A 23,549-nucleotide genomic window follows, 5' to 3' on the forward strand; every position below is an offset into this window, starting at 1 on the left:
TATTAACTCCTTTATTAAACGTATGAAAGGTGAGACCTTCGCTTTTTACGACTGCTTTCTAAAAACCTGCCGGTTATTATAATCTAATTGTGCATTCGGTGGACCCCACTACCACCCGTGTCAGGGGCCCGGATACACCAACACTACAAGCACCTGCCGTCCGCCGTTAACGCAGCAGCCTGTTACAATAACCAAAAGCCGTTTGTTCGTCATTTATTAAATAACATTTAAAAATTTCTGCACACACAATTTTACAGAAAGGATACTTCAATGGATGAATAGAATATGAAAGCCACATATTTCTCTCAATTAAAATTTATTATACGTTTTGTTATTATTATTAGGTCTTTTATTTTGTGTAAAATTCTTATTATAATATAGACAACAGCTGGACATGATATTAGATTAAGTTAGGGAACCGACAAGAAAACTAAACAAACAAAGGTTAATTTAAATATTATTTAAATCAAGAAACACGTTTTAATAATATAACTTAGCTCGATAAACTGCTAATAAAATGTCTGCAATAAATTACCATAATAAAATACCATAATTTGATGAGATTTAAGAGAAAACTTTTGAAGTATCTAGAAAATTCCTTCTAATGACTAGATCCAGCTTTCTCGACGCTTTACTACAAAACAGTGAGGTTTAATTTTAGATAACGTGATTTCAATTTTATGTACATAGTTAAAATATTGTCAGACGTGTATGCTTGCAGTATAGTATAATGGAGTAGCTCTGATAACTCTTGCGTCCAAAAGTATTATATAGTTACTTTATAAGATGCATTTTTTAATTTATTATAGCGTAACAATGGCGACAACCATTAAATAAAGACGCAAAAAGTCGAATGCAGCGTGATAAAAATAATACGACTGTTTGACGATTGATTTAATGACATCGACTAACAATGTATTTAACAAGAAGTAAGCAAAGTCGTTTATTTTGCCACATAATATCTGCAAGTAGTATAACTCCCGTATAAAGTTGCATGGCTTCGTGAAAGTCGATACGTCCGGAGATAGTAACTCGAGTCGGCCACACGAAGAGCCGCGCAAACAGTGGCTACTCAACGCTACTAGCTTTCGTCGAAAAATATTTGTCCACCTGCTAGCCTAAATAAACTTTCAAATAAAATAGAGATGACGACCAAATTTTACGATTGCTGAATCATTTGATAACGTGATTTTCTGAATAACTTCTGAAATATTCTTACATTCTTAGAAAAACAGCTATAATTGTTATAGTACATTAAAAATAAATACAAATATGACTTCAAAAATGAAAGTTAGTCAAGTGGATAGGCTTTTGTACAAAAAATGCTTTGTAGTTAAAAACTAGTACAGAGAAATATTATTAAGTAATTACATTATTTTATCAACGATCTATAAGTTTAGAAGTTTTTCATATTAATTTATCATGTAATGAAAGAAAGATATTTCGACTTATGGGAATCGGAACAACGTGCTAGACGCTCCTGTTCAGAGTCAATCGTAACATTCGAGTTATAGGCCATAAAGTTCAAGAGAAGGCGAGCGCGCACGTACAGGATAAGATAAGTGTAATCAAATTCAAACGTGAAACTCACTCTGCAAAATATGTTTGTAAATTTAACTTTTTGAAGCTATTAACAAACATTGATTTGGTTCATTAATACTTGTCGAAAAAATCCATTGAAATATAGATAACTTCCCTTTTCATTTTTTACAGAAACAAATTGTAACTCGTAGACATAATATAATATTTACCTAAATACGTAATTGACACATTGTCCCGATGCGTGTCACGAGTATCATAATAATTCATTTAAAAACTTTAATGTAGCGAAGCGCAACTGGTTTTATTAGCGACGCATAACTAAAGCATTGTTTTTATTTTGAGAGAGTGTGGCGTAACTAGCGACCCATCCGACTTGCAAATGGCGTCGCGCGGAGCGGCAACGTCTCGCAGTTGTGATGATTCGTACGCGATATTGTAACTCTTATATCGTTGACAATAGAAGCTAAATTGTTGAATACCTTTTGCCCATTAACGCGACGAGTGGCAACGCCGCTAACGTAAACTTATCAACAGTTTCGAGTTATCTGTTATCAAAAGAAATGCGACTTGTTATTTCGAAGCATATATTTCTTACTTTGTCGAAATACTATTGTACTGTTAATGGGTAAAAACAATAAAGAAGCGTTGTTTGGAAGTATTCTTAACCGGTTTAGTCATGTAAACTGACGATCGAGGAGTATTTGTAGAAGTTACCTATTTGCAACGAAGTACGCAGTCTCTTATCATTTCTCGTTTCTAATAGTGTAGTATGTGTGAATCAAGTCTTGGTGATATTATTCCAGAAATTACATTCGAGGATGCTTCATGACATTAAATAATATAAAAAATGTGTTAACATAACACCTAGGATCACATTTATTCCAAACGACATTTCATATTACAATGTCGTCAAAGTTTGTGTATTTTTTTTAATTCCTTCTAAAGTAGAAATTAGCTAATTTTCAATAATATTATTTGTTAGTAAAATAATTTTGCTATCATAAACTGCTCAATAATTCTTTAAATTCGTTTGTACAGAACTAGAACGTTCTAGATTTGTTTTTGCGTTATTTTTGTAGGTGTACAGTGGGCTGTGAATGCTTTATTGTCATTAAAAGCTACGTGGGCCAAACAAGCCGACCTTGCCTCGAGTATACTGGGTATAATATACATACATACTGAGATCTTAATACAGATTCTATAATTACTTACTATAATAAAATAAATATAGATTAAGTTTTATTAGAAATATCATCATAACTATAGTATAAACTATATATTTATATTTTTTAACTTCTTTTTCGCGTATTCACAAGGCGGTAACAAATAGTGGAGAGAAACGATCCAGAAAGCCGTTTGCGAGAATCACTCATCCTTAATGTCGTATATTCTAGCTTTTAATCAAAATATATCGAATTTTCGATATCCTCCCCAAACGAACGGCGAGTGGAGGGTCGTCTCCCTCTCGAGGGGAGGAATAGGGGAGGCCAACCTCGGCCTAGGGGACCTTGAGCTCGGATAAGCGAATCAGCTGTTCGTATTGTCGACTGTTTGAGACAAATTTACGGAAAAATAAATCTGTTGCTAGATATTTTAGTAAGTAAGTACACGAACGCTAACAATGTAGTAAATTGTGCTTCAAATTCATGTTAGTTGAGTTTTCATGTGTTGCGTGCTACGCAAATATAACGATGTCTATATAAACCCGGCACGAATGTACCTAATCGACAAGCATTCTTTAAAATGCTCGTAAAAGCCATTTTTTCATTTATAATGTTTAAAATAAAATAGGCGCTGTAAGTATACATTTATAGTGATTATTATTAACATAATGGCATTTATATTATATATAACTTAGTAATTTATATAAAAATAAGGCTTCTATAACCGAATAACGGTTAGATATTATTGAAGCTTAAAATATCCAAGATTTATTGATTGAAATAAATTCTAATAAAATAATGTTCGGTATTAAAGAACTTTAACTAAATAATGTTACTAATATATTTTCATGTTTATAATTTTATAAAATATTCTTATGAATATTTCGATTTTAGAGATACTCTCGCGTATTCAGATTAATTTTCGATTAAATGTTCGTTATTTGGCAACGGACATTCACTCTTAACTGAAGTGGCAATTCATTACGATTTGCCCAGAAATGGTGCCGGCTGGGACGTGACTCGGTCGATATTGTGTCTTTTCTATATTTACTCATTTAAAATGACTAATGTAATTAAAAGAATTACCGCGTTACTGCTTCCAGTAAGGGCAAGATACTCCTCTTAGTTCATATTTATATTTTAACAAAAAAAATTCTATGGACGTTACGTTATAGACGTTGAAATTCTTCTATCACATGGATATCCTCGTGACCATGATTTATGATAGTTGTTAGTTCGAGTAAATTATACGTATAAGTGCTCTAAATATTTCGTAAAATAAACGTTATTTAAAAACATATTTCAACAAATGTTAGCTTTACTTACAGTATGGCTGAAATAATGTATTTATTATAATAGGGTGAAAGATAATACCTTTTTAGTTTATACTGCCAAAAACATTTCAAGGGATGCCATGGATAAAAACGCTATTCAAAAAAATCTCATCTTTCGTTTGGACTTTTTTCTGCGTAAATTGTACATTCGGAACCGGTATTACCTTTACTTCTGATTACGATTCAAACCGTCATTTTACAAGCTTTATTGATACTTATAAATAGCCCACTAATAACAGAGTAATGATAAGGAATAATGTGTATTTTGATACATTATAAGAATGCGTATTACTTCTCTTACGTTTTTCAGTTCAGTAGCTATGTACAGATAAATCTAGAAGATAGAATCTAGTGTAAAATTTAATTTCGTTCAAAACGTAGAATTGTAAGTATGTTCAGAAGTTTCTTGTCTGTAAGTTTAATGCCAGAGAGGAATGGGATATACGAGGGCTGTGATATTCGAATTTGTGTGTACAAATAATATTTGTTTTAGTGTTCGTGGATGCAGAAATCATATCCTATGAGGTAATAACTTTAGACGTAATTAATATTTAAAATGTTATTTCTTATTCAGGATACTCTACTAAAAAATCTTATCCACACGTATCTTATACATTTCTTATTTTATTTTGTTATAATATGTTAAAACAACAAGTTATTTCTCTAAAAACAAAAATAGTATTTTTTATTCTTAAACGATGTAAATATAGCTTTTAAAATATCATTGTTTTTTATGTACTGTATATATATAAATAAATAAATATTATACCATCCATTCTGTCACCAGAAATACGGGAAACGATAAAAAAATTATAATGACCGAGAATTGGAGCTGTTGTAAAACCATTAGCGCACTGACGTCTAGTCCAATCATAATTGTGTAATAAAATATATTAAAATAACTATGATTGTATAATTATCAAATCCTAACGAAATTCAGCTGCTATTTTTTATTTGGTAAACAAAATTTCGTCAATATTTTCAATTGCTTACAATAGCTATACCTGGGTGTGTTTGTCAGTTCTTGCGCCTGCACACAAAATGTGATACATTTCGTTGCCGTTACGATGTTGAAAAATTAATAATGTATGCATTAAGATGCACAATTTTTTTTAATAAATTTAACATTAATTAAAAAAATGTTATAGTAACGTTATTGGTATGACAGAGCTCAATGTTATAATCATGTATTGTTGACTATTATGAAGTTACTCAACACCGTTATCTCTGAAATAGAAATATTACTATAGAAGTGATAAACTCGGTTTATAGATACTTAATAACAAAATATTTGGTAAATACATATCCGAACTATGTTTGATTTTAGTGTCCTATCATTTATTTGGTATATATATATTAATAGATTAGAAGTTTTTTATTAGAATTTAATTGTGTATATTTTGTTTTGAAAAAGACCTTTGTTTTAATGAGCTACATTTTATTTATTTTTGCTTTGCAGGTAATACTGAGGAGAGTGATGTTCGAACTGCTTACGAAACAGGGTACTTATAAAAAAGCTTTTTTTTATTTTTCCTGGATAGCTTGTAGAATTCTTTATCATCGTGCATCATATCGTTGCAATGACTCTTACCAAGCACAATTACAAGTTTCACTATTTGATGTAGCAAGAACACTAATATCAAATATAATAATTATCTTTAAATTTTCTAGTTAAATATAAATTATATTTTAGATACATTTAGACTCGCTATATATGAAAACACTTAGTTATTTATTTCTGCTTTCGCTGTGTTGACAGTGCATTTTCATCGCCGTTTGTAGTGAATAGCGGAAGTATATGTCAGTTATTTCACACTACACTATCTCCTGTCATTGTGCCATCTACTCAAAGTGTCGGAATGTACGTCTAAATGGTTCAACGTCTCCGGCGCGACTGCCGCGAGTTCCATTCAACAGGCTGAAAGGATGTGGGCGGGGCAAGCGGGACGCGGCATCATTGGGCGAGCGAGCGGCCCGCAGCGATGGCCGCCGCATCACTTGGCCAATGAGCTGTGCGCGGACCGAACGCGCGTCCGTCCGGCCACCGGCGCGACGTTGCCAGCTCTCTACAAAAAAATACCAGATTCGACCTTCTTAGGACCCCCGTTTTTTTTTTGTTTGGCCGCGTTATCATTCGGGAACGTATACCCTTATCCGAGTTATGGTGTTCTATAGGTGGTTTCGTTGTGCAGTGCTCTAGTGTATTATGGTGTGGTCGGCGCCTTCGGGGGAAGTCTTGATAGACGTCGTTTCAAGGTATATTTGGATTGCATTGCTTCAAGCGTGAGATAGTGTCATGTGACGTGGCGGTGCCTGCCTCGTGCTCGATGACGTGTTATACTATCACCGGTGTAACGACATACGATATCTCCATGCGTACTATTAGAGTAACATTATATACTTAAAACATAAATAGAACGAAAACCTTACCTACTGTATAATTGGTATAATCTGTTGCCGTATGATCAGCAGTAATCTCGAATTGGATTGAAACTCACCTTGTAGGGTTCTGACGCGACTATTTGGTAAGTTTTGCATTCGTTGTATACTTTAACTCTAACTGGAAGCTTGTATGTCTCTCGCATCACACTGGTGTATAGAACTGTACTCTAGCTCATCTACAATTCGGAGGTTACAATTTCAAGATGACAAACATGTACTCTGCAATATATATAATACAATAACAATAATAATACTTCATAACTACGTTGCTTGTTTCGTAAAAGGTATCGCCATGGACATCGGTTCTATACCTTCATTTCAAGACGAGCTTAATGGCTTATAGTTACTTGTTAACCAAAACTGGAAGTTAATCATTATGTACTCAGGTAGTAGGTGCAGTCTCGTGTCGAGTGGAAAGTTACCTACACAAGATTATTGTAATTAATTAAGTTAAAATGTTTCGTTCGTAAGACGGTTGTTATTTGCAAATATATATTTATAAAGTTACACGCATGAAAATTATGTATACAAAGTTATATACAATTGGAACGTTATGGTTATGTTAGGTTCGAGCTTGTTATTATTATTTCAATAATTTTAAATAAATCAAAAGTTTTCAAAATAACAAACTCCTATCAAATATATTTCATCATCGACATGATAAATGTACTTAATTAAAATGTCTTATTTCTATGTCATTTTGTAAGGATACAATATTCTGAGTAACTAAAAGTAACCTTAAAAAATAACAATATATAATAACAAGTCATAACTATCCAACCATTTTTCTTGATATATGATTAATACATAAGTAAACATAATAAGGTAAATTTTATTACAAAAGACTTTATCATAATACATATTACTAATCATCTTGTTGTTTGAGTTTATTTAAATCCATAGTCGCAGGTAACGACTAGTGCGTACAATCTATGACGTAATATTAATGACAAAAGACAAAAAACATTTTCGGTCGTTTCAACGGATATAAAAAATAATTATTTCTACGAGTTGCGATTGCGATAACTGTTTCCTGAAGGTCTCTCGCTGATAAACGAAATCGTATGATACTGATCGACCTTGACCGCTGACAGTCCGTCTTCATTATTTACTCTTATACATATAACATGAAGGCATTCAGTAATCCTTATATATTCAAAATATATAAGGAAGTTTATAAGATCATACTTGTTTATAATAATAATGGAACAGATTATCTTTATTCGTCTTTAATACGTATAGTCTTATTTAATTTTATCGTGAATGTTCTGAGAGCCGAGTCTCAGTGGAACACGTGGATGTTAAGCGAAGGTTACGGGTTCATATCCGGGTAACCATCGGGTGAAGGAAAACATCGCGAGGAACCCTGATTTCAAATGTGTATTCACCAAGCCGCATTGGAGCTGTGAATAAGGTCCCAACCTTCGACTTTCGAGGAAAATAAACGTTTGTAACGACTAGCAATGGGATATTTACGCGCTGTAACTTGAATGACTGTTGTCAGATTCATTATGTTCTTGTTTACAGTAGAGTAACCCTTGTCTTTTTCATAAGTAGAAAATATAGGCATTTCAGTAATAATAATAATAATAATGTCCTCCAGACCGCTTTCGGTAACGGCGGCCAATCTCAAGAGAGATTAGCCAACTGCGCAGGAGCTATTATAGTGCACAAGTGTGTGCGCAAACACAGGTGTACTCTCTATTCCCTAACTCTCATAATCCGATGGGACGGCAATCCGACACGACCGGAAAAAGTTCAGGCGCAGGACCAACGGCTTTACGTGCTTTCCGAGGCACGGGAGTGTACACACTTCTAACTTCCAGGCTCCAGGCTCCTACTGAGAATTTTTATGTCAATTGAAAACCTGGGAATTGAACCTAGGACCTCCGGCTCAGCGGTCTCACATCTAGCCACTATACCAACGAGGCAGTCAATTTGAGTAATAACGACATATCTTATAAATGTCTCAGTAAATATGAATACTCATAGTTATTAAGCCACGCTTACCGCTGCGCGTGTAATCGGTACAAACTTTGTGAGTTCGATGACTCGGCTGGACATTCGATAGTGTCATAATGCAATATGCGTATGTAGGGTGTCTGTGACATCAGGCTTACATAGATTCGTCCTAGATAGTGTACAATGACCTAGATAAACATGGAATGGTCAAAATTTAAAGAGTTCGATTGGTATTGAATTTAACAAAAACCGGCAAGGTTTTAATAATATGGGATTTTTTTTAATAATATAGGACTTAAAAAAATACTCTACTAGTTTTATTCAACCAAATACATTTTACAGATCAATTTAATTAATCTGTCAAGTTAATTATTCCAAAACCAAGCTCAGACATCGAATAGGGTGTGAAAACATCCGCCATATTTGATTACTTGTGACGTCATCGAGCACACGGGGAAAATGTCATATTCTCTTTTATTGTGTCGTAGACGGATAAATTCAGGGTTATTAAACTCTGTCCTGGTTTTAATTTAAACGAATACAGTCTTAGCAGTTATTTTATTTTCTGGCCTTTGACGGCACGTTTTGTCCACCGAAGCGTAACATAATATGTCCATTGTCATATGAAACGAAAATAATACACTAACTATGTAGGAATGTGATGCTTTGTGCTATTGTGAAATAACGATTTTAGGTAACAAACAAGTTCAGATATCATTATAATAAAAAAGGTTCATTTCGACTCTAGAAGCTTCGTCAGATATCTGTTAATTACTTTTTAGAACTAAACGATAACTTGTATACGCATTGTCAAAAACAACGTCACGAAAACGAGGTAATTTATTTATAATCTAAAATGTCGCCGGCATTCTTGCCACCATTGCATGTCGTAATCTGTACACTTGTGCAGTAATAAATTTTGATCTGTGCTTTGTGTATTTACTCTTTTGCCGTGTATAAGTATTTATATTCTATACACAATTATAATTAAAGAAAAAGTATATTTATAACTTTTGAAACATCGCAATATATACAAATTTATGTTGTCTTGTATTGTACACAAGATTAATTTTATCGCGGCAGAAAGAGACAAAGCATCGGTTACTATCACTCTTTCACGTTTATTAATAACTGTAGAGCTTATCTTAAAATGGCGCGTACGATATCTACTATAGTATTAGATAAAAGGTTCTACAGCTTCCAAATCCCTGTACGAACTCGGATCCCCGCTTCGAATCCTTTAAGCGATGTCCCTAATTCCATTGTACATACATATACCTATATGATATATATTTTTATGACTGCCTCATTGGTCTATTGGCTTGATAAAAGGCCGCAGATCCGGAGGTCCTGGGTTCAATTCCCAGGACGGGCCAATAAAAAGTTATTGGGTTTTTCTGTCAGAAAATTCTCAGTAGCAGCCCGGAGTGTGGAAGTTGGGAGTGTGTACACTACCGTGCCTCGGAAAGCACGTAAAGCCGTTGGTCCTGCGCCTGAACTCTTTCCGGTCGTGTCGGATTGCCGTCCCATCGGATTATGAGAGTCAGGGAATAGAGAGTGCACCTGTGTTTGCGCACACACTTGTGCACTATAATATCTCCTGCGTAGTTGGCTAATCTCTCTTGAGATTGGCCGCCGTGGCCGAAATCGGTCTGGAGGACATTATTATTATATATTTTTATATGGAATAATCATATTACTCAATAGAAATGCACAGATATATTTGTATAAAATATATAAGTATGTGAAGTTTATTTATAAATAGATATAAAAAGTGGGAGAAAAGCACCAATCACCAGTTAATATCTTAAACTATAACGACAAATCAACCACTCGTGTGCGCTAACCATATCTGAGATTCACGTTATATCATTTCGTGAAAACGTCATTAAAATTGCAAATATGCGATTTTGTCATGTAGTGGGTAGATTAGAATAGATTTTTTTTATTATTATTTAGCTTGAAATGGTATAATGGCCTGCCATGGCAGCTCTAAACGGCTTGAAACTGCTTGATAAATTGGCAGAGAAACTGTTGCATTGTAATTTAAACGTAAATTTTGATAAAAAAAATGAATACATGCAAATACATTATCGTCTTCTTTGATCCATATTTATGACGCAATGAATGAAATTAATGTCCTTCGGTACTGGTACCAATGTACTATAGAACTTTAGGGTTGGTACATCCTAGCCCTTTATATGTCTCCGACAATGATGTAGATTAAGAGGATTTATCGACTGGCGAGCTCCCAAGGCAAAGGAAAACAGGGTTATAACTCTTCCAGCCCCTAGGCATAGTTGTTTTGATCAGCCCCCCTGACCTAGTTCAGGAAACTTATATAATCGCTGCCAAACTGCTTCTTTAATGGATCATGGGTTATTTAAAGGATTGAGGCCTAGAAACTTTTGGGAGTATTCAAATTGTCGAGCTTATAATAAAATGTTTCCGCTTCTGTTGTTTTAGCGATTTTATCTTCTGATGTTAAAATAGCAGAATATGATTTGGTCTGCTTTTTTAAATGATCACCAACTAGGTTTTGATATCTTAAATAGAAAAAGTTTCCCGTTATTTTCGATCAAATAAATCTTCATTATTAAATTAAAATACAATATTCTTTTCGCAATTATAGTATTGATGATTAATAACCACTTCGAATTTATAATATTAATTTTAATACAAATTCGATATTAGTATTCATTTTAAAGTATATAAGTCACTAAGTATATAATAGATACCTTAGGAAGTATAAATACATATATCAAACTGGTGGTAGAGCTTTGTGCAAGCTCGTCTGGATAGGTACCACCCACTCATCAGATATTCTACCGAAAAACAGCAGTACTTAGTATTTTTGTGTTCCGGTTTGAAGGGTGAGTGAGCCAGTGTAATTAGAGGCACAAGGGACATAACATCTTAGTTCCACAAGGTTGGTGGCACATTGGTGATGTAAGCGATGGTTAACATTTCTTACAATGCCAATGTCTATGGGCGTTGGTGACCATTTACCATCAGGTGGCCCATATGCTCGTCCGCCTTCCCATTCTATAAAAAAAAAAAGCTATCTCAACTGCAGTCATTCAGAGCAATACGTGACAGCGAAGAAGTTCACATCCAGTTTTGGACTTCGGTGATTAATAAAAAAATTCCACGTGATAAAATGCATTTAAATTTTAAATGGAACTAACTAATTCAATCAATTCAAATAGCCAAGAAATAATCGTTCAGCAAATGAAACCGTCGACTCTGAACAATAGGACTTACCGTCACGTAATCCGAGTGACCTAAGACCTAGATATCCACATAGTAAGGTAATTGCCGCAATCAGACCTTTGGATCATGGATTGGTAATGTCGTGTCTGTGAACTTTGGATGTCACGTTTTATTTCATATGGATAGGTAAACGCGGTGTAACTCTATTACTAGTATAAATGTTATCGGCGGAAAAATTTTTCCTTACATCGATCCTGAAAGGTAACCGAAGTCTGTATCTATTAAAAGTTTCATAATTACGGATTATTTGAATGACATTCGGAGTTGACGATTAAAACAATAAAATATATTTTAGGTATTTAAAGTTTTCTAGTATTTTAAACTAACCCTTTATTTGCCTTGGTTTATTAAAAATAATGAAAGTAACGGGTGTGCGGTGTGCAAAATTACCCATATTATTGTTATTATTATTTACCCTTTAATCTCCAAATTTCACAAAAATCTTTATAGTACGCTGGGTTCACGATAGGAAGGTCTTTAAATTTTAAGTCTCTATGTAGTTTAAACTGTGAGTGCTAGTGAGTTAGCCAGGACATTATTTTTTAAATATAAAAATATATTAAGATCAAGGGCCAGTTTATAAATTTGCTCTCACTAAATATTCGAGAGCTTTTACGTATGGTACGAAATCTTATAAATTGCAGTTATATGACACATAAACTACCTTAAAAAACCACCTTTCTCTCTGTAGAAGATTAAACTTGCACCGTAATCTGTTCTGTAGACGGATGTGGTATGGACACCCCAATTTCACTAAATTATCAGTCATCGATAATCTTTTATTTTGGTGAGATCCAATTCCAATCCAATCCAAATAGGTTTGATTTTTGATTTTGAAAAAAGAACCTTTTTAAAAACTCTGGATTCGAGTTTTGATTGGTTATTTTTAAAAACATCAAATCGGTATCTACATAACTAACAGCTGTGATTGTTAGTTTCTCTTTAATATAAAGACGAATGACATAAGCAGTAATTGTGGGAATTTGGAATCGTTTCAAGGATTTTCAGACTGGAGCAGAAAAAATATAGAATTTAAAATTAGAATACTATTTTCAATGTCAAGAATTTTCAAGAATTTGGCATACTACAAAAACCGAACGCACTGCTAGTTAGAATATTTAATATAAAGTATAAAAAATATTAGCGGTATTATATCCAAGGCATCTGATAGGAAGTCCGGTGAGTCATCCGTGCATATCTGCGCGGCGACTGAAATGAGATCGTTTGAATGCGGCCACACCTGCGCCGGCGCACGTACGAAATTATAAAAACTTACAATACTTTACGCTTCCGATAATACTACTAATGAACGATAAGATGTGCAACAAAACCATTATAGTTACGTTATAATATTATAATTAACACAATTTATTTATACGAAACTAATTTTTGGATGTAAATAAAACCATGATGTATTGCAACGTTGATGCGCAGACAGTATTCAAAAATAGAAAAAATAGGTCCAGCAGGAGTCGGTGTCGGAAATAAACGAGCGACGACAAACGCGATGCGCGCGCGCAGTCAAGGACGGTGCGTGTGGGCGGTGCACGTGTTTATTAGCTTTATGGGGTTATTGGTACCATGGGGATCAGTTAGAAGGAATAAAACTCGCAAAACTAAATACTTTATTATTTATCATATATATCTATATATATAAGCTTATCGCCGTCCACAGCTGGACGAAAGCCTCCCCCATAGAACGCCAAACATCCCGATCTATTATTTATCTTATAATTTATCACTCCACTTGAATAGTATAGAATAATTTTATAGATACCTACTATTTTGTATAGTTTTGTTAAAAAGCACAAAATATTAAAATATAATATTTAAATCGATTGGCTCGTAGAGACATTTTTGTAGCGTCATTTTACAACAATCATTAAACGTAAAGTTATTGGAAAGTAGACTCGGTCGAAAAGCAACAGAAAGAAACTCATTGTTACTGTTTTATCTGGATTATATATTCATTTATCATTACAAATTAAATGCTTTATTTTATTAAATATATTAAATGCTATATTTCATTTGTGTCGTTATAGGTTTTAACAAAAGAGTTGCCTTTACATTAGGTGTAATCTGAAGTGGCGTACCGTAACCGTAACCGTAACAGCCTGTGAATGTCCCACTGCTGGGCTAAAGGCCTCCTTTCCTCATTTTGAGGAGAAGGTTTGGAGCTTATTCCACCACGCTGCTCCAATGCGGGTTGGTGGAATACACATGTGGCAGAATTTCAGAGAAATGAGACACATGCAGGTTTCCTCACGATGTTTTCCTTCACCGTAAAGCACGAGATGAATTATAATCACAAATTAAGCACTTGAAAATTCAGTGGTGCTTGCCCGGGTTTGAACCCACGATCATCGGTTAAGATTCACGCGTTCTTACCACTGGGCCATCACGGTAAGTGGCGTACATTATATTAAAATAACTGTATAGTTAATTCGATCTTTAAGGGTAACGATAACTGAGAAACCACAGGGTAATACATTGCTTCTCTAATCTAATGTATAATTAACATTCCAACTTTGGAGATGTTGGGATAACAACATCAACAGACTACAACGGTCACAATTATAATTGTGACCGTTGTAGTCTGTCGATGTCCCTGTGACCTTGGTTGGTTACATTTTCCTTATATTCTACTATAATTTATTTAAATTTAAATTTTACCAATTGCATGAGTCAGACTTCCTCTGAATAAACTGATGGCCATATTTATTTGTCTCACTTTGCCAATTTTCAACTATTTTTTTGTTCTTGCCCCAATTGGCAAGTAACTTTCCATTTGGCTATTTCACTCGATACAGACAGATCTAACTTTAGTATTTTTAACGTTTTGGGTTTTCGAATCAAATATCGGAATTATTACATACATCCGAGTGATGTATGTGATAATTCCGATATTTGACTCGAAAACCATCTTTTCTATTTCATACATTATATTCAAGTTTAAGTCTCTATGATCCTGTTTTTATTAATTTTTAATCTGTTTCGTAATAGTTGCATTGGTCACGAAATAACTGGGAGAGCTTTGCGTATCCTAAGATTTCGGCTGCATGAGTTTTCCCACTTTACATTTTTATTGTTTTTATTTTTGCTGTAATGCTGTGAACACAATACAACACCGTGTGAACGTTGCTAGAGACACTATATCTTATGAAATTGTAGTCGCGACTAAAATTTTCATGTTTTTTAATTTCAATCGATTCAATCAATCAATTAATTAACGAATTAGACTTTTCGTGAATAGTAATTACTTCGATAAGTTGTAATGTAACACTTTTACTGATATTTAATTCAATTATAAATTAGTTCGAATAACAAGATGTTGGAACCGTAGTTGTAATAAGTTTTAAAGTCATCTTGGCAATATCTTCTATCTCTTAGCTATAATAATTAAATAAGGTATAGAAGTTCTAGTTAATCTTCTGAGACTGAGTTTGTACTGTCGTCGTCAGATCGGAGTCCAGAGAGGAGGAACACGTTTCGGAAATTGGAAATGTATGCTACGGACGGTCTAGATCTGCTTTATTCAAGAACTGTACATCCTGTACACTGCATATCAAATTTAATCGTAATTTATGTTGCGTGCTGAAAATTCACATACATTGATGGATGTTTTACATACCATACATTTATATGTACTTCCATCGTATGAACACATGATTGATGAATTACAAACATTGTACATACAGGTACGGGCTTTAACGGAAAACGGTCTTTGTATTTGATAATGTAATTGTGTACTTGCTTAATATTGTTCAGATTCTATAAATTTCAATACCTACTATATAATTATCATTTCTTATTTACATTTCAACGATAAACTAGATCACGAAATAATTTTAGCTTCTCCATCCAACCTTTAACAACTTTGGACTATGGCTTGTATTTAAAAGCGTACGAGTAGTTAATAGTTAACTAAGAAGCGAATGTATCTCGGGTCCCCAGTACGCGGAGGTACACGCACAGCACAAAGACAAACACAATTTGAAGATAAAGTGACGTACAAACACGGACCGCAACATTTTTTTTTTTATTCGAACGTTGGACATATTTAACAGAACGATCCAGTCTTGCTGATGTAATTGTTTGGCTTCAGACTTGAATTGGATTATTTGTATATCCTAACATTTGTAATCTGATTGTGTCGACGACGCAAAACGTAAACCCAATATGGTGGATAGAACAGCGCTTACTTTCACCTGGTAGGAATGTGGATTCTGACGAGCAGATCCGGCAAGAAACTAAGCAGTTACTTTCACTGAGATTAATCGCTATTCTTCTAGCATTAGCGTATTACTTTTAAAAATACCTGAAAACAACATAATTTGCGTTTACGTTGATTATTATAGAAATAGTATTTTTTACCTGATAAAAATTATCTTTGGAATTACTAATTAGCTCCGGGTTCATTCAAAAACATTGTATAAGTTATAGCAGCGTAGTTGTAACAAAAAAAACGATTAGTTTCTGACGTTTGTATTTTTTTAAATGAATATAATGGTTGTAGTAGTACGAGTAATATGGAATTTTAATGAAATAAAGTAGTACATTGCTACCTAAAACTTGTAACTTCTTAACAGACAAAACAAATTTATATTGGGGTTTTTACCGCGATTATACCTTTTGTTATTATTTTGTCCGACATTTTACATAATCAAAGCGCGCGAACGTTTTCCGAGACATTTTAGTATTATGAAATTAATATAGTACCAAGTTCCAAGTCGCAATTGTGTTGTGTGTTTCTTAATTTCAATCGCTCCTCGTACTAAATGGTAGCAGTATTTTTTGTCCGTCGAGAGATCTTGAGCCATAAGCTCAATCCAGCTATTTGTTCCCTAGTTTAATGGTAGCTGTAGCAGCAATAGCCTATTAAACCTCCAACAAAGTCGACGTCTTTGTTTTCAAAGAAAAGTCTCTAGAAATTTCCAAGAGAAGAAGTAATCGTCTTGTAACTATAAAAGTGCATAGCCAAATGGACCCCTATGTTGGATTTAATTACATAGGGGATATTCAGAGGTGTAATTTAGTTTATATATTATGTTGATTTATATGATATATATAGATAAGCATATGCATATGTTAGTGTTCTATGATTGAATAGTGATATATTATTATTATTTCTATTAATTAAATGGGCGGGCAATCATTTTTAAGGCTAATCCATTCTCCTAATTATGTTTATTTTTCCTTATCCAAGTTTAAGCTCCTCGCTAGGATAACACCGAGCTAAATTACCGCTCAAAATAATATTATGTTGTCTTAAAAGTTTCTTTTATAAATTATAGTTACGATGTCATTGTGGCGTGACGATATTGTTATCTCTTAATACATTAACCATACGTTTTATGAAAAAAACATTGCACAGATTACTCAAATAAATGTTTAAATTGTAGCTCATACTATTCATCGTTACGTACATTTGTCATTACGTACATATGTGTCCAATAATTAAATCCTAGGAAATAAGGAAAAAGTATTTATTTCCATTATTCCAGGACCACGGGAACAAAGTCACATGCATTAGTTCATATATGTACCTAATTACACAAAGGTGTAGCGCGTCTACCGAACACCGCCCCTTTAAAAGCTCTGTGGCCTGGAAAGTAGAAATTCTATTCCCTCATAGGGGCTGAAGGAAAATGGCTATTTTTGTATATAGGGTTATTCCCGCGTGTTGTTGTAAGTAGATATTTATTTTGTAATTTAAATTATATTGCTTTTGCATTTTTATTTCTCGCGGGATCTGCTATGATCGAAGAAGTACTATACTCACTTACATACAGTAAGTATAATGATCAATTCACGCTTAATTTATTAATATGCACAACTGGTGTTACTGCTTTTATTGTAACCTATAATACCGTCTACCGGTTAATCTCTTTCGTGTATTCGCATCTAATAAATAAACATTTGTAATACATTTATTTTTAATATAACTGTAACAAAAAAAGAATTGATTCGATAATATAAATAATTAAGTAAAACCAGAAAAAAGTTGCAAGTCCAAAAATAATGTGTACTCAACACATTACATATATGTTTTTGTACATGTAGCATGAAACTTGTCCATTCAGCTCGCCCTATATTACGAAACAATAGATAATAAAAACCACTGACATAAACGCTAATGACAGTTATATGACAAATGAAATTAATTTTATGTTACGACTTGATATTTAATTAGATTGTTTTTCAATTATAAAACACTGTTAATGCCAGGAATGCGTCGCATAGCCTGTTTAAATTATTTTGTAAGCAATTATCGACGCTATGCCCGCCACCTTTTGTAAGACGTACTGCGTCAGAAACCTTCACACAAATGATATGTGACAATAATTACTGTACAAAGTTTTAAGTTAATCATATACATGACTACTTTACGGCCGCGTGAGAGAAGGAGGGAAATGGTGTTACCTGTATCCTTTTCTGAATCCCTGACAAAGTGTTTGCAAAATTAACTGATGATCGGTTGAATAGTAATTATTTAAGAAGTGAAAGCATAATAAACAAGCAAACTAACTTTCGCGTTTATAATATTAGTTAGATATAAGAACGCGTTAGGGTTAAAATAATATTTTGCCATTAGATCAGGAACTCCATTAGATAAAGTAAATAAATTTGTATCAAATAATCATATGCAAATATATATATTATATTATGATAATTATTCATAAGGTGTGTAATACGAAGTTATTGCGTTTTAATTTACGCGTCATTTCCTGTAACATAAATATTATCAAAATGACGCATTTTATGTTTGTGTTTGCAATCTGTCATCAAAGTATGTAATACAGTACTGGACGTATATATTTTCATGATAAATATGCTTCGTAAACATTCATTATAAACTAAACTCGCATTTTTTTTTTCTTTTTTGACACCCAACGTAATTGTATGTTATATTTTAAGTCACAAATTTACCCTCTATTAGAATTTTTCTTTTCTTAATGAATATAGTTTATAACAAGAATTTAATTCGAACTATAAATGCCTGTTTCATGGACAAGAAGTGCATTTCATTAACTATAGGCCAGTACATTTTACTAGATTGATTGACGTTTATGGTTACTGCTCCGCTCCTGTAGCGTAAAGTTATATAGCCTATAAACAGCCTCTAATAAATATATAACTAAAAGGACTGTCTAAGATGAATATAATTTTAAATCGGCCTAGTAATTCCCGCGATTAACGTTGAAATATTGTTTTTATAGAATTCAGACGACTTCGGAAATACATGTAAATTTTCCGCAGTTTCTGAGAATCACAATTAAAATAGAAAGCGTGCCATCGGTATAAAGATTAGCAAAAAATATATCGTGCAGTTTCTATTTTAAGCGATTTATTCGGTTCAATGTGCGCTAGATTTAAAGTTACAAAATTGGAGAATATAAAAAATACATGATTTCGAGTTTCGACAATAAACGGCGACAAAAAGTAAAAAATCATTCTTAACAGCAAATAAGCGTATATACTATGTATATTCTGGAAATTCCAAAAATAACATTGTTCTATCGTTTCTCAAAGATCGCGAAACACTTTCGAAAACAAATATTTATAGTAGATTAATGTGAGAGTACAAATGGACGACAAAAGTGATCAAACGAGACGCGATACTTGTACCGACAATCTATAGTTCTATGCGTTCACTACGTCGTCGAGTGAGTGACCTTCGCGAGCGACGGGCTGGCAACAGCGTACAACCACAGCTACACCTACACCGTGTATACTGAATCAACAAAGTTGTTATACGAGCGACGTAGCTTAGCACGATGACCCGTTCCGCCATTCTGTGACGCATCGCTCGGTAGATGTAAAACGTCGTTACGAGCGACGCGATCCGATCGATTTACGGCGTTGCATCAAATTATTAAGATTCAATTTCGCTCGGCGAACGTAACGCTTTGAGTGGTTCGTTACTGAATGCGGGCTGGGAAAGTGTTGTATTTATTTTTGTTCGCAGTCAGACACAAGTGCAGTATTCCGAGAAACGAGTGAAACAGTCCCTGCATTTTACTGCAACCCCGCTGTTTATTCTCTTCTCCGTTTGTATAACACTGTGAGGGCTAACACTTCACAATTTAAACCTAGAACTAGATACGAGTACACCGAGTAGTCCTATCCGTATCTCTTTGTAACAAAATGTGTAGGTTCGAATACTTACTACTGCTAGCTTGGAGTTATATATAAACAAAAGTTCTTCGAAACATCGGCTAACCTCGTACGAGAGTTTTCCTTACGCTATTTTGGGACATCACGTTCTTTGATGTCATAGTGTTATACGAGCGAACTCCTAAAGGAAGTCGTAACCGTTAAGACGTGTAGACATACAGTAAAAATAAATTGAATGAAATAGTTTGTTTGATTATAAAGTAGGTAGTTATTTTACTCCACTGCCTTTGGGATTATGAAAAGTCATTTTATTTATATACTTTATGTTAGGTACCCTATGTGTCAAGTCAGGATATAAGCTATCTCTGTCTCAAATTTCACCCATATACGGTCAGTAATTTTTGCGTGAAAGAGTCAAAAAGATTCATCTATTCATCCTCTCAAACTTTCGCGCTTATAATGTTAGTAGGATTCCAAATTTTATAATGTTTAATTCAACTTCAAATGTTATGTTGCATATACGATCGAATCTTGCAATTAAACCAGTTCCACTGAACCGAATGAGCTGAATTTTCGTGCATGCTTTTGGCAATGGTTACAATACAAACAAGTTTATTTAATTTCATTCGTTTTAGCGCAAAGATTAAACAAAAATGCAATTTAAAAGTTTTTATTGAATATCAACTAGGTGAAACTTAATAGTCTGATCTTAATGATAAGTTCATTAATAAAACTATAATAATTTGCCATCGATAGCGTATTTTAATACACGATACAATCAAGCACCATTTTATAGATAGAACCTAATTCGTTTGATCGTTTTGCTATTTAACAAAAACTGTCTAAGAAATAGCGGACACAACTAGGTACCGTTTTGCAATAAAATAGCTCGAATGTTATGAACGTAAAAAAAGTTAAATGATCTCTAAGGGGAAAGAATTCTTTACCGATTTATCTCGACTGTGATAAAATTTCAATAAAGGCCACTAGCATGCATATTCTATGAATGTATATAGTTCGAACGCTCTTGAATATTGTTAGTTACCGCCTTGAAGGTTGAAACATTTAAAATTTAATCGCTTTTTGTTTTTGGGTCGCTAACGGCACGTTGATGCACTCCACGAACAACATATTTGCAACATTTTTAAACTTCGTGCGGAATTCGAATTAATGGAATATTTACTATAGAGCGGGACCTTATGGTAAATGTTCCATTGTTCGATATAAAACTTTATTAAATAGAGATCAAAATAAAAAAGGCAATATTTTAAATTTTTGGATGATTAAAAAATCTTGATGAATCAGTGTGTTATTTATGATATTGTTTGAAGCTGATATGACGAAACCTTTATTTATAAACTATCGGTATTATTTATAAACGTTGTTTAGCGGCTAATTAATTAAACAATGCTTTGTCTTTTTCTTTCAAATGTCAAATTCATAATGAGAGAAAGGGCGAAATCAGTGTTTAACTAAATAGCCGTAACTGTCTTAGATTATAAAAAGGTTAATGTTTGATTGTATTTGTGATTATACTACATTTTAATTTTCAATACACATTACACATGAAATAAAATAAGGTTTCTTACGTAAGTTGTTTTCGTAAAAGTTTCAACGATATCGCGGTACACACACGTGTACGGGTCTAATTTCACATTTTGGATGTCAACGTGTCAGCTTTTATGAGTCACGAGACACGATCCGTCATTGGAAACCGGAGTATCCAAAATAATCTTGACTGTTTCTTAGACCATTGGCCTTATTAAGATCGGCCATTCGCGGATACTCGTGCTCTTTGGTTTATCAATGCCAGAGTTTGGTCAGTGTTGCCAGCGTTGTCTGGTCTAGAGAATATTCCAATGATAGAAAGGGAAAATAAATGAAACCTTATTTACATGTTCCATGCGGTTTGCTAATAGCTCTGTTAAATTATGCACGACAAATAGTTCTTGATTATTATATATTTATTGATAATACTTATATCCACTTTATTTTTACTTCCAAAGTTCCACTATATAGATAAAAATGGAGATACATTGAGCCGCTAAATAATAATAATATCCAGAAAATTTGTAAGTCAGATGTATGTATTTACGTCACAGTTTGGATTCCCGATTGAGTGAATTAGGCGAAAAGGTCCAACCGATAGATCGAGATGGGATTAAATTATTTTAAAACCTGACCTCTCCGTACCCATGACTTATAATGCTATTATAAACTAATTAAAGTATATGTGACTACAAATCCTGTTTAGTGAACTAATCTTTGGCTAATCCTAGATGTTATATGGTTTTATTTGTGTCAATGTTTTGTGTGACATTTTATTGGCATGACATATCTATGCCTTAAACTCAATAATATACTGAACGCGACTTGAGAGTCGCAGGTTCGATCCCGACACTGAGCTATTGGTATCACTACTATGTCTTTCTCAATCCTAACACAAGTTGTACGCTTAATTTTAAATGAAATTAAAAAACTGTTATGTTATTGCTATGGATGTTTATAGAGAATACGTGAACTTTGACCACATGCGATAGCCGTGTTTCACACATTTTAATACATAAATATATATCTTATGTAATTTCTTTCTAAGGCAAAAACACGTTTCTATTCTTAATTTACATTTTAATAATAAATTTAAAATGTCAGTTTTTTTAATTTAAATATATTTAATGTACTTTTGTATGAATGTGTTTGGCATATAAAGTAGTTTTAACATATATAAGATTGATTGCATTTGATCCATGCACTCGCTATACACGACCTGTTTAAGTGAAATCGTTAAAAAATCAACGTTGTTTAAAAATAAATATCTGTTCGTACGTCTGTTCTTTTAATGGAACTTGAATATTAATGTAGCTAACGAACACTACACTACTGGCAAAACGTTCACTCGCTTATCATTATCAGAATCGAACTGGTAACATTTGCGAGAGACATTCATTTTAACAACCACTTCGCTATACATTGTGAAGTGTTTATTAAACCCGGAAAATAAACAATATTATAAATGGGAAGATATTTTCCGCGTACTTCGCTCGGTACTGTCAATATTAGTTCACTGTTCGTGCGTCATATGTCTTCTGATAATATTTAAAATGCACAGAGGCGCGGTCACTGACCGACTTACATGCATTATACCCCTACATGTAATATATTTAACTCATTTACAATGTCGAATATGTTAATTCAATAAAAAAAAGGCTTGTCGACTATTTATTATGTTAAAATATGTATTTTACATATTAATTGTAATTACAAAAGATATATGTATCCTGTCTCTTATTCCATGATATATTCAAAACTATGTCATTCGGCATGACGGCGTGACATAAGCACAATTTAACAGTACTGTTAATAATTTTAATACGCGTAGTAGTAATTGGTTCTCTAAAAATTAAAAATAACAAACCGTCCATCTTTATTAAGCATCTGTTATACGATACGATAAATGCATTACACGTTCATCGTAATTGTATTAAAAATGAGTTCAATTTGACATTGAAATAACTTGTTTTATCGGTTATCGTAATAGGAGTGAGTCAGCTGACCTCTGAGCGCTGCACCCTCCGATCGGTTCCCGGTCGGTCAGGTTGGATCACTTGCAACGTCGGTTTATGACTGAGGTTATCACCTTTATTTAGATGAATAAAAGCTTTTTTATTAATTTGACTCGACCTTGAAATATAAAAGACGTACTATAGCTAATCGA

The 23,549-nt window shown here is 33.4% G+C and overlaps 1 protein-coding gene across 5 annotated transcripts in view; it reads left to right on the plus strand.

Annotated features, from left to right (window-relative positions):
* Window positions 1-23,549, plus strand: part of LOC126775702 (uncharacterized) — a 109,029-nt gene that overhangs the window by 42,992 nt on the left and 42,488 nt on the right. For 3 of the 5 annotated variants that reach the window (XM_050497767.1, XM_050497768.1, XM_050497771.1), the window contains exon 1: window positions 6,058-6,295. The exons of 1 other annotated variant lie outside the window; for it this stretch is intronic. In XM_050497767.1, the coding sequence (XP_050353724.1) occupies window positions 6,246-6,295 (50 nt within the window). In that variant the 5' untranslated portion in view covers window positions 6,058-6,245. Of the gene's footprint in view, window positions 1-6,056; window positions 6,296-23,549 lie in introns of those variants that run through there. One more of the 5 variants, XM_050497770.1, reaches the window with a different exon arrangement.

The sequence above is a fragment of the Nymphalis io genome, chromosome 18 (genome assembly GCF_905147045.1).
Source record: "Nymphalis io chromosome 18, ilAglIoxx1.1, whole genome shotgun sequence".
Taxonomy (NCBI): domain Eukaryota; kingdom Metazoa; phylum Arthropoda; class Insecta; order Lepidoptera; family Nymphalidae; genus Nymphalis; species Nymphalis io.